Source organism: Strix uralensis, chromosome 3, assembly GCF_047716275.1.
Source record: "Strix uralensis isolate ZFMK-TIS-50842 chromosome 3, bStrUra1, whole genome shotgun sequence".
Taxonomy (NCBI): domain Eukaryota; kingdom Metazoa; phylum Chordata; class Aves; order Strigiformes; family Strigidae; genus Strix; species Strix uralensis.
Genome location: NC_133974.1, coordinates 75,882,733 through 75,895,478, shown reverse-complemented (window position 1 = coordinate 75,895,478; position 12,746 = coordinate 75,882,733). Strand labels below are relative to the sequence as shown.

The window sequence follows — 12,746 nt, the reverse complement described above, 5'->3', positions numbered from 1 at the left end:
GTGGATTTTTATGCCCATGAGAATTATGAAGAGCTATGGAGAGCGGAGCATTGAAGCCATGCACTATTGTATAGATTTGAGAACAGAATTTTGTCCTGAGATGTTAAAATTTTCCTGTTAACATAAAAAGTACAAAAGCTGAAAAAGAAATTAAAGCAGAAGAGACAATGGAAGTAATTATTAATTAATTGAAAATGAAAAGAAATACATCGTGGTGCTATCTGTAGAAATATGGGGCTTACAGTGGGGGTGTTTTCTCATTAACCGAATTAAGTACACAGTTCCTGTATTTTCCAAATGTTTCAAAGCTGTCAGTGGATGGACATTCATCTATTTATATTCTCTTATTTTTCCTTTTGAAGAAGTGGTACTAATCTATACAGAGATTTTTGTAGTCTAGCACTTTATTCATAAAAATGAGGATGTAGAGCAAGTTGAATAAAAATGTTGTGGATGGCATTGGACAGATCAGGATGGAGCCTGCACTGCAAGAAAGATTGATACTGGAGAATGGGTATATGGTCCTGGTGCAGACACTGAATGGCCTGGTACTGGAGATGTGATACCAGAGACAAGATTATTTTGGAGAATGGCTGGGCAGGATCTCCTTGGTTAAGAGAGGAGATGAAGTGTCTGGCTATTAAAGGAAACACAATTTAAAGTGGAGGAGAAAAGAAAAAAAAGAGTATGTGAATGGTAACCCTTGGAGAACATGTGGTCATGTGCAACTACACACAAGTGTTGTTTTATTTTTAATGTTTCTTTTTTTCCTAATTCATCTTTAAAAACAGGCATTTCCCAAAACAACACTGCTCACATTTAGGTTTTTGAAAAGAAACTGAACATAAGTATTCTAATTTTAACAGTGAGCAGTGCTTAAAAAATGTCCTTGTTATTCTGATGAGCAAGTCAATGGCAGATCTGCCTGTGGGTCCTGCTGTTCAGGTGATTTCTACAAGAAAATTTCTGTATCGTGTAGTCTCTGTTATCATACCTCTAATAATGCGTGGCTTGCTGTGTCTCTGATTATCTATCCTCTTCACTTCTTTTAAACCTACTGCATGGCTGTACATCATGTGATTTTTTTCTAGGAGTGAACAAGATAAAATTCAACATGTGATCTTTGTTCCTGTCTGGAATAAATTTTAGAAACTGGTCCAGTGTTTTAGTTCATGTGTAAAAATTGTGAGCTCTTGTACATCAACAACCTACACTGGGTATTTGACCATCGGTAATTCTTTACCTGCACAGTGCAGGAGCATTTACCTCATTAAACTTCTATAGACTTGGCTTGTGATTCAGCAAGTTATTGAAATGTGTGCCTAACTTTGAGTAATCCCATTTAATTCACTTCAGCTACTTATTTAAGTAGCTTACTGTAAGCAAGCTAAATTAGGTATATGCTAAAATGCCTTGTCAAATGGCAGCCTTTATAAATATGTATTTTTTACATTAAGCCATGGTTCACTGTTAAGCCTCCTGGGTTCTGTGTTTTTGGAAAATGATTTTCAGGCTAATCAGCTGCGGGAAATTCCCCCAAAATGGAAAAGGAACGAAGAAAATATCATGATTTTTGACCTCTAATGGTAGCATTGGCCTAAAAATAAAGATGATCTTAGTCTAATGGGTTTTCATTAGTGCAGACATTTTTTTGTGAAGCAGTGTGTAACATTGATTTTGAAAGAACTGTTACTGCAAGGGTTTTAAGGAATTGAAGTATGTGCTTTCTTTGACATGCAGAGTAGAAGGTGAAGCTGATGAGCTTTGACTCTGCTTCTCAGTAACAGTGCACTGTGATGATGACTGTGTCAGAATAAAAAGATTGTCTATTAAAAAACCTGACCAAACAGTCCAAAAATGTTGATTAATAATATAGTTGAACTTTTTTTAAAAAATGACAGTCATATAACTCAGTTGAACCAGGACAAGGGAAAACTTCCTCCCTGTTCTAAGTTTGTGGTGGTTTTGTTTGTAAGGGTGATTGGGAACATCCACAGTTGAATGGGAAGGAGATGACAACGCTCTTGTCTCCCTCCTCACTAACCTCATCACAGGATATAAGGCAGCTGCCAAATATTAAGTCAGATAAGTCTGAGATTGTGTATGTATTTACTTTTCCCCCCCTGTGCATTTCTCTAGTGAGTACAGTAGCTGCTGTTGGCCTCAAACAGCTAGATTGTTTTTGCTGGTTAGTCTAATCCTCTGTGATATTTTCCTTTTATGCCTGTGTTTCTCTGCAAGGTGAATGGCTTTCCTAGCATAGCTTCTACCTGTCAGGTATGTTTAGCTTTCTCCCTTCTCTTCTCCCCACATATTTCGATAGGGCCCTCTGTTTCCTTGGAGTGCAATATGTCTCTCGAACAAGAGTGGTGGAAGCAGTTGTACATGGTTTGTGTCATCAGCAAAATGCTGTTCCCAGCCTTCAGTCAGGTCCTTCATGTGAAGGGTAGCCACATACATCTTGAAGCCATGCTTGCCTCTTTACTCGATCCTGCATTTCTGTGATAGCCTGAAGCAGCACAGTGTCAATTAAACTATGCTGTGGCATGGATGGGAGACTATCACTGCTGAATTTAATTTTCATGTGAATTTGAGACAGAGAAATTGGGGGTGGGGGGGGAAGGCAAACAAGGAAAAACAAAAATTAAACTAAAGGTGGTCTGATTCAAAACTAAGGTAGTGCTAGCAGCTTGTAGAATATTGACTCTGCTAGAAGTTGAAATGCGACAGTCGTACATTCTTCATCACAGCATTGTTTCAGCTCTTCATTACTGTATTTGATTTAGGCTGATTCAAAAGTTGTTCAGAAGTGGATGGATGGTGTAAAAGACTTCTTAATGACAGAAAAGGCTGTTCAAGGAGATACTGAAGGACTTCAAAGACAGCTTGACCAGTGCACAGTGAGTTTTGCTCTTTTAAGGAATCTTTTGAAATAAATGACTAATGTATCTTTTTTTATTGTTTTGCTTGTATTATTAAATAACTCTCCATGACATATTCCATAAAGACTGCCAGAAAAATTGTCTTATCTTTCCTCAGGGCACATTTTAATTGGTTCCTTGTGTGTAGCCATAACACTCTGTACTTTTCAAAGGTCTTCACTATATTTACAAATACTCATCTACAAGCTGACATTATTTCCTCTGAAAATGTTTATATATTTTTCCCAATTTTGTGATTAGAGAATTTAATCTGTGAGTCAAAAGTACGTTCTGCATTCAATTCCCAAGGGCAATAAAAATAACAAGCAACTAACTCTGAAACTACTAGGGTTTAGGAATTGTATGTGCCTAACAAGTAAGATTCCTTCCTAGTCAGTGGCATGTAATGATCACAAATAGGTAGAATTTTATCTTATAATAAGTAATTACAGTGTACTTTCAAATATTTGTTTCTGGGAGAATACGCATCTGAAGTATGCCAGAAAGATCAGGGTATTTAGTGCACCTAATCTTCAAGCTTCAATTGTTCTGGTGTTGACATTTGTCATGTGAGAACATTCGCGCTATGTATGGTAATCTGTATTTTGTTTTTTAGTTGCATAGTTCTGATGTTTCGGGCCACTGAAGGACTGTTTTAAACTGTCTGGTATTGAACACAGCATCGACTTTTTTTTTTTTAAATTGAAAAGCTACTTTTTAATTGAAGTTTCTGTGAAATAATTAAAAAATACAAAATTATTGGTATCCTATGAATCTATGTAATGTCTTGCTAAAGAAGAATGTTCATTTTCTCTGATATGTGCTCAGGTGTTTGTCAACGAAATGGAGACAATTGAACCATCACTGAAAGAAATGAAAGAAGTAGAGTCTGCTTTAAGAGCTCAGCCTATTGCAAGCATAAATACTTGGGCAAAGTCTAGGCTAGTAGACTGTCAGACTCAATGGGAGAAACTGAGCAAACAGGTGAGTTCTCCATATGTTGCTCGTGCTTGTTACTGCAGATGTTTGATGGTGAAACAAGTAAAACATACTCATCCCACTGGTTCCCTGCTTCACCTCTTCACCATCCTACCAATGGCACACAACCAAAGTGGCTGCAATCCAATTTAGCCCAGTGAATCCTTCAGAAGTGCAAATATGTTAGGGGATACCTGTGCAACAGTAGTTTTGCTTGAATACATGCTCTTCTCGGTACCTAACTGGAAGGAGCACAGGAACTCCTTTTAATTGTTTGTAACTAAAAATTTATTTGTTCACTTTGCCTCATGCTGTTCTTTCTGGGGTGGGTAGGAGAGAAGTCTGACCTTTTTGTTCTGTTGTTCCTGAAATGTGGATTATTATTCTGGCTCCGTATAATTTCTGCCTGCTTCCAAGAAGCTTTAAAAAATAAATGGCTATAAATAGATTACCACTTCAGTCTGGTGTATTTGGTTGTTTCTTTTGGGTGGAAGATTTCTACTGTCTGTAGAAACATACTTCTTCAGTTGTGATGCCTGGCGAGGATCCGTGCTGGAGAACCTTGCTGTTGATATAGAATCCAGATTGCCTGGGTTGTGGAAAGAAACGAGGCCTGAAGGGTGTTTTAGTGCTCTGTATAAAGATAAATCTAACTTCTGGGATCAGAGAGGTTTTTTTCCTATCTGACTTTTTCCAGGGATTGTTACCAGTTTACATGCAATGAAGAGAAAAAGGTCATTCTTCTCCTTCCCTCATCTCTAGATTTTGTTGATTTGATAAAAAGGGGATCATGAGTTCGTGTGTGTGTGTGTGTAAAAGTCTTTTGTTAATTAAAAAGGCCTGAAAATGTTTTGGTAGTAAAACGTTTTAAGAAAGACTTGTGGTTTTTCATATATACAAGGACATTTAAGTAACAAAACTGCTGTTTCTTCCTCCACTTGGTTTCTAGATCGTTAGTCAGAAAAATCGCCTGTCTGAAAGTCAGGAAAAAGCTGTAAATCTGAAGAAGGATTTGGCAGAGATGCAAGAATGGATGACCCAAGCTGAAGAAGAATATTTGGAGAAAGATTTTGAATACAAGTCCCCTGAAGAGCTAGAGAATGCGGTGGAGGAAATGAAGGTCAGGAATACTAGGTCACTGTAGAGACCCGATTAAAGTGAAACAAAATTTAATGGCTTTGGAGGTTGACCTTTTGTGGAATTATTATTTACGTGGAAAGGAGCTCAGGTCATGACAAGATTAGTGGTATTTTTCAGCTTTGCTTTGTGGAATTTTTTTTTTTAAAGCACAAACTATAAAAGCAGATGTTCTATTTGGCCATGAGGGGTAGGGATTTCATAATGAATAGCAGCTTGCCCAGCTGTTGAGCCAGGCTTGCTATCTATAGCATATTAAACACTAAGAATATGGAAAATTGTTGCAGGAGACGAAACTTGAGGAAAAAAAAGGTGATGTTAAATCTGTGTAAATTAGTGGCTGTGAAAACATATTCTCCTGCTTCTAGCTGTTGGGCTTCAGTTTCTTGTCCCCTAGAAATAGTAACTCCACATTTAGAAAAGCAATTTCAAACAGTGATGCTGGTCCCTGCTTCTCTAATTTTGGGAATAGTGGCTAAAAAAATGGAGAGGAAGGAGCTATTTTTGTCTCACTATAAATTACTGGTTGAATAGATAATTTTCTTGGATGTATGTGCAGAGTAAACAATTCTTTCTGCTTTTAAATCTGAGAGTTCAGACATATCTTCACAAATGTTTTTACTTGTATGCACATTATTTAAATGAGTATCCACTACACTGTTACTTGATGGAGCATAAAATAAAGAATTTTTTGTCCCTTACAAGTGCTTTGACAAATCTATTTGAAGCTTTGAATTGTTCTTTTTTGAAGGGGCTTTCTGAGCAGTCTTTAACAAGTGTTTTAATATATTCGTGTCCTTTGAAGCCATTTGAGATCATGTAGTCTGACAGCCTGCTGAACACAAGCCACGAAACGAACGAACCTCCTTTTCATTGGCAAATCTGAGAGATTGAGCACATTTACATTTGTCAAATCCAGATTATATTCTGTAATTTTCAATTTGGCAGATACGTCAGTGAGCCAGTAAGCTTACTGTAACACTTGCATATCCTCTTTCATTTGCAGTAAGAATATTATGTTGGGACTATATATTTAGGACTGGGAAAGAACACTGTATATTTGACTAAGAGCATTTTTGCATAAGGTTTAGAAAAACTTTTAAGCTTGCCTAATTCTACTCTCACTTGAACAGAGTGGAACTCCTGCTGACATTTGAAGGAGCAGGTTTAAGATGAGGCTAGGTGGTTTTGATAATGCTGCCATAAAATAATATGTTCCCCAGATTTTCCATTCTTTGACCTTCTGTTAACTGGCATTTTTTTTGATTGCCTTACATTTGGAAGACATCTTGAACAATATGTGCAACAATAATACTGTCATGTACTAAATTCTACCATAAAGTACAGTGCCTTTATATATGAAAGGTACTTCAACTTCATAAAACTGTCTTTGAAACCTGAAGAAAGAGAGATATGGGACAGTCTCTATTTCTGGAGCCTTCTAGTTGTCTCAACAGACAGGTTCAGACTGGTCTGCATGATCTGTCTTCCAGCTGTCCTGCTTCCTGAATTCTGGTTAGGGCAAAATTTGACAACTGATAATATGATTTCTTCAGGCTTGTGTGTTAGTTGTACTGTGCTTATCCTGTACTTTTGTTACCAAACTCCAAGTGCAGTTGGGTTGAAGGAATTCTTCTGGTTGTCTTTTTCACATGTTCCTCCAGCACACCCAGCAGCCACGGGAGAGGTTCCAACTTTGTAGTTGCACGTGTCCTGGGTAATTACATCATCTTTCCTGGATAAGCTTGGGAGACAGTTAACTGAACTCTGAAAATCGTAACTTCTGTAAATTCACCCTACCTTTTTCTCCCGATATGCTTGTTTTTAGCAAACCTCTTTTTTTCTGGTTCATTTCCCTTTTTCATATCTGTATGCTAGGGTATAAATAGCACTGAACTTAATCTTTTTTGTTTGGAGTTACAGATTTATAATGAACAAACTATAAATGGTAAATATGTCAGTATGTTTAATAAAGTAGTATTTTTCAACACTTACTAACATAAACTGAATTTCATGCAAGTCAGTGCCGTATCTTGTTGTGCTCAGACCCAAGAATATTTTCACAGCAACACTTCCAAGGTTAAACTGCTGATCTTGGTTTGAGTGGTGAATAGTTGACTGTGTGGCAATTGAGGACTGATTGTGTAATACATTTCTTTGGGCAGAGAGCAAAGGAGGATGTGTTGCAGAAAGAGGTGCGGGTGAAGATTCTCAAAGACAACATCAAGATGTTGGCCACCAAAGTGCCGTCTAGTGGTCAGGACCTGGCAACCGAGCTGAATGTTGTGCTGGAGAACTACCAGCTATTGTGCAATAGGATCCGGGGGAAATGCCACACTTTGGAGGTAAGAATGATAGCTCTCAGCTTAGTAAAACAGAGGCAGGTGGCACAAGAGGAATGGAGAAGGACACTGAAAATATCCAGTTTTGTCACTGAATCCAGTAGCTTCAGCACAAATGCATTTTGCTGTGGCTCCTTTCCAAGATTACTTTCCCTTGAGATGACATTCTTGGAATCCATGAGACACCATCTAACTTTGCTTTTATAATTTGTATTGTAAGCAACACTTGTGCAAATAAGTAATCTCGTCTTATAGCTCTGTTACCCATCCATCCATGTGTCTTTCAAAACAACAAAAATAACTTCTCAGAGATTAAAGGTTGAAATACGATGATAATTAGAGCATGTTGATTATAGTTTGGGGTAGGTTGTGTATGTCCTGTCTTTCAAGAGGAGTGGATGCATTTTGTTACATTCTTTGTAACAGTTGTTACAATCTAAATCATTACAAGAATCTGGATGTTGGTGATAATTTTAGTGTGAGTGTAAAGACTGTGTATTTTGCATATTTTCTTTTATCTTGCTGCTATAGTTGCAGGTTTTTCTGTCTAGAACTTACTGTGCCATGGCATGCTTTTGAATATTTTCTGCTTGCCTATTTTAGGTGAATGTCTCAAACATAATTTCTTGAAGCTATTCATATGGTATATGAGCTATGCCTGGCATTCTAGGCTAATTTATGTTTTTTCTGTTGTTCCTAGGAGGTGTGGTCCTGTTGGATTGAGTTGCTTCAGTATCTTGATTTAGAAACAGCTTGGCTAAACAATCTGGAAGAAAGGGTGCAAATGACAGAAAATCTGCCTGATAAATTGCATGCTGTCAATGACGCTCTTGAGGTATTGTAGTCATTCTATCTAATTCGTAAGTTTTCGGATAGCTCCATTTAAAAAAACAAATTCTACACTTCAGTGGAATACTGAAATGTGTTGAATATTCTGATTCTTCAGGTTAAATGAACATTACTCTGAATCTGGAATGGATATTTGTAAGATCCTCCACCAAAAGCTGAATTTTGCTGTACATGATTGTGCCATACTTGGTACCATGATAAAATTGTATGCTCTCCCCTGTCCTGTATGAATTGATTAATTCCTTCCAGCACTATAGTGTGAAATGATGTGAATATGTGAGAAGTGCTGTGAAGTTTAATTATCTAAAGCAAAATGACCACTGTATTTGTCTGTGTCATCATGGATTAAACTATAACTAATTCATGCTTTTAGAGCACTCTCAAGACATTTGAAGTGTAAAACTTCTGTGCATGCAGCCAGCTTTCCACCTCTGAAAACGCAGTGATATTCAGTGTCTTAACCTTTAAAACTTTCTCTGCTAATTAGTCCCTGGAATCTGTCCTGCGTCATCCGGCTGATAATCGAACCCAGATTCGGGAACTTGGGCAGACACTGATTGATGGAGGGATTCTTGATGACATCATCAGTGAAAAATTGGAGACTTTCAATGCCCGCTATGAGGAATTGAGTCATTTGGTAAGAATTTGGGGGCGGGGTTGAAGTAGAATGGGTTTTTCAGCTCAGTGGCCTGAAATGATTCTTATTAGATACCTGAATTCATAGCTGCAGGACTGCAATACAGGACAAGAGGAGAAACCTTCACAGTGTTGTCAGCTGTTTTCAATTTGGAATAATGCCCTGTGAGAAAGATGCTTGTTTTTTCCTGACTTGAGTGAGGTTTTGTTTTGCACACTTGCACAGCTTTGCACTGCGGGGACCCCTGGTATTTTTCCAGGTAATTTTGACAAAAAGGCAATTTGAATCTCAAGGGGGACAGCTCAATAACTGAGGTTAATATTCCCTTCCTACTGCCATAAATACTGGTGAGCTGCACACTAACTGTAAAAATGAGGAACATGAATAAGAGACATTTTCACTCTTTGAAATAGCTAGGAAGAAGTCCCACTGAAATAAGGAACAGAAGGAAAACATTCTTCTCATTCTCCATCTATTACATTGTCCCCTTCTTCTCATTCTTTAATTAAATCTAGAAAAGATTAGACAAGTAGAGGAAGACTAGCTGTATTTCAGCTTGCATAAATTTGTAACTTGTGTTCTGTACCCCGGTAATAAAGGCCCATGCCAAATTGTAGAATGGGAGTGTTTTTCTGTCACTGCCAAAGTGCAGTCACAGAGGGAGTTTCAGTTCATCCTAATTACAGTGAGCAACATGAATGCAGTGCCCTCAGCTGGGGGCTATGTGCTGTCATTTAAGTTAGCATTCACTATTGTTTTTCCTGTTACAACAGTATTTATTGCTATATAAAAATTATCTGCTTTGGCAGCTCCAGCACTGACATACTGGGCTGTTGACAACTTTCCACATTTTTGTGTGTGTGTATGCACCCATTGGTCTGTGCATGTGTTGATAGTGTGGAATTTGTGGTCCCATGCAAGTAGTGCTGTTTCAGATGAACTTAGAAGTTTTGCTGTTGAAGGGAGAGGCAATGGAGGGAAAGAACTGTGAACCTCTGTTTTCACACTGTAAGAGTTTATTGTTTTGAAAGAAAATGTGCAAGTTTACACATCAAACAATACTAATCTGTAGTGTACTACAAAGTCCCTGATTCCCATTGAATAGGTAGTTCTTGAAACCTGTATGTTTTTAACAAAATACTTTCTTCTGAGGTGATAGGAGACACCTGTTTTCACTATCCTGTGTATCTAGCAGCAAAACTCTCCTGTGCCACTGCTTGTCAGCTACTGGTATGAATCACAGCAGGCTTCAGAAATTGCTGCCTTCTAAGGCTTGTTTTTGCTCTTTTTAAACTGTCTTCCTGCATAGGCTTTTTTGGGTCTCCCCCACCTTGTTTGGATATATAAAATTTAATATCATTCATATTGAATTACTGTTCCATCTTGTCTTACCTTTCTGTCCCACTCAGGCAGTGAGCCGGCAGATCACGTTGGAACAGCAGCTTCAGACCATGAGAGAAACTGACCACATGTTGCAGGTCTTGCAGGAAAACTTAGCAGAGCTGGATAGACAGCTGACATCTTACCTGACTGATAGGGTAGATGCGTTTCAGATGCCCCAGGAGGCCCAGGTATTCCACTATGGCTTTTCACTACAAAACATTTTGAAATATCTCGTGTCAGTGCTCAGCCTAGATTTAATAATCCATGAAGGCTTCATTTCAGTCCTGTGCTGATGTACTAGGTGATATCTTCTGTAATCTCAATTGTTCTCCTGTTTTAAGAAGGTTGTATTGAATAACGATCTTAATGGCTTTCAATTTAGAAACCAGAGCCCGAATATTTAAAATAAACCTGGTAGTGCTTAACTTTTACAGAGTGAATTTACTTCTGCTGGGTAGTAGGTGGTATGCAAGTTCCTCTCCCTCTCTGCAAGCAATTTTGTAACATTTTTTTTTTCCTGGCAGAAAATTCAAGCTGAGATTGCAGCTCATGAATCCACCTTAGAGGAGCTCAAGAAAAGTTCTCGCTCTTTCCCTCCTGCTTCTCCTGAATGCAGGTCTCCCCGTGGTGGAACTCAGCTGGATGCTTTGCAGGTAAAAATGAGAGTGGCACTAAGAATTTATATGTAAAGAGCGTCTGGTTTTCAATTACACACTGTTATTGTCAGCCTGTAAATTGCTTGGTGCGGTCAACTGAATCTCAGAAGTAAATAGTGTATGCTTTTATGTGCTTTTCATTAGGAAACAAACATCACTAGATGAATTGAATAAGGAAGTTTAAGTTTCGTAAGTATTGTGGGATAAATGCTGAAAGTCAGAAAGTCTCTGTATTTTAGTTGAATGGATATTTTGAAACTGTATCATACGAAATTATAGCTCTCTTGCACCTCAGGGTAGAGATTAGGCATAGGTGATGAAATTTGGCTTGGCAAGTAGAGTTTCCATGTATACTGAGTTGTGGTGACAGGAGAGGTGAGTTAGAATCTGTGGGGGCAGATGCTTTAAATGTTATATTCTGCAGTGCAGATAGTAAATCTAAACAATATTTTAACATAATGTTCATTAAAACAGAGAAAACTCCGTGAAGTATCTACAAAGTACCAGCTTTTCCAGAAACCAGCCAATTTTGAGCAGCGCATGTTGGATTGCAAACGGGTGTTGGATGGTGTAAAAGCAGAACTTCATGTCTTGGATGTGAAGGATACTGACCCAGATGTAATCCAAGCTCATCTGGACAGTTGCATGGTAAGTATGCAATGTTCTTAACTCATGCTTGGAGGTATGTGTTTCTTCTGTGATTCTTCTTGCCTAAACCTCATGAGGAAATTTTCCTTCCTGATGGAAGAGTCCTGATGGAACTGTTACAACCCTTTGCAAAATGCCAACAGAACAATTGATAATTTAAAAACTCTTAATTCTTCTGGGTGAGAATGTGGACATAAAAGTAGTGGATTGCTGATCACAGATGTGGTGGAATGGCTGAGTTGTTTATAAACAACTCCTTTCCCTGGCTCATCCTCGTGTTTCAGAGAAGCATCACTCCAGGGGCAAGTTTGCTTGGTTCTTAGTATTTGAACTACACTATGCATAAGATCAAGTACAGATCACAATGTTAGCCTTGCCACATGTGATGTTATGGAGTAAACACTGCTAAATTATTGGGATAATTCTTTTTTTTGGGTGAAAAGTAAAACTATAATAAAATATGGAACATCAGGAGTTTGAAATCTTGGTAGACATTGCTCTTAATCGGAAGTTCAGAGTTTAAGTGCAATCTGATGGTCAGGTCCCCAAATGAAGCGAAGTCTGAAAGTCTGCACGACGAATCGATTACCGATATATGTATTTATGTTTTTAGAAACTCTATAAGACCCTCAGTGAGGTGAAATTGGAGGTTGAAACTGTCATCAAGACAGGAAGGCAGATTGTACAGAAACAACAGACAGACAATCCCAAAGGGATGGACGAACAACTGACAGCACTGAAATTTCTTTACAATGACTTGGGGGCACAGGTAAGAAAAGCAAATGTACATATGAACATTTGTCTGTATGTAAGTTCCCTTCTAGTTGTTTTGATGTCAGATGCTGTTTTAACTTTGATTCTGAAGCTGATACAGTATAGGCTAGATATAGCTATCCTGCTATATTCAGGAATGTTCAGCTGAGAGATTAAAGATTATGTATAACAATCCTGTAGTTGTACAAGATCCCTCTGCTCACAGGGTGTTCCTGAAGGGGAGGTAGCCTCGAAGAAAGGAAGGTTCACAGAGCTTTCATCATCCTGGCAAAGCTGGCCTGCTATTTGTTACAGTCTTTGAGCACTGTTGTACCTTCTCTTGTCTGTAAACCAGCCTGCAAGATAATTTATTTATCAAATAGTCATACGAGAAATTTGAGTCTATATAAATTTTTTTAGGAGGTGTCATGATGGTTTCTAA

General features: G+C 38.1%; 1 protein-coding gene across 6 annotated transcripts in view; it reads left to right on the top strand.

Annotated features, from left to right (window-relative positions):
- UTRN (utrophin) overlaps positions 1-12,746 on the top strand; it is a 387,351-nt gene that overhangs the window by 110,121 nt on the left and 264,484 nt on the right. For all 6 annotated transcript variants that reach the window (XM_074862944.1, XM_074862945.1, XM_074862943.1 and 3 more), the window contains 10 exons: positions 2,787-2,900; positions 3,750-3,905; positions 4,849-5,019; positions 7,202-7,381; positions 8,079-8,213; positions 8,715-8,864; positions 10,274-10,435; positions 10,772-10,900; positions 11,378-11,551; positions 12,165-12,320. In XM_074862944.1, coding sequence (XP_074719045.1) covers positions 2,787-2,900; positions 3,750-3,905; positions 4,849-5,019; positions 7,202-7,381; positions 8,079-8,213; positions 8,715-8,864; positions 10,274-10,435; positions 10,772-10,900; positions 11,378-11,551; positions 12,165-12,320 — 1,527 coding nt within the window. The remainder of the gene's footprint in view (positions 1-2,786; positions 2,901-3,749; positions 3,906-4,848; positions 5,020-7,201; positions 7,382-8,078; positions 8,214-8,714; positions 8,865-10,273; positions 10,436-10,771; positions 10,901-11,377; positions 11,552-12,164; positions 12,321-12,746) is intronic.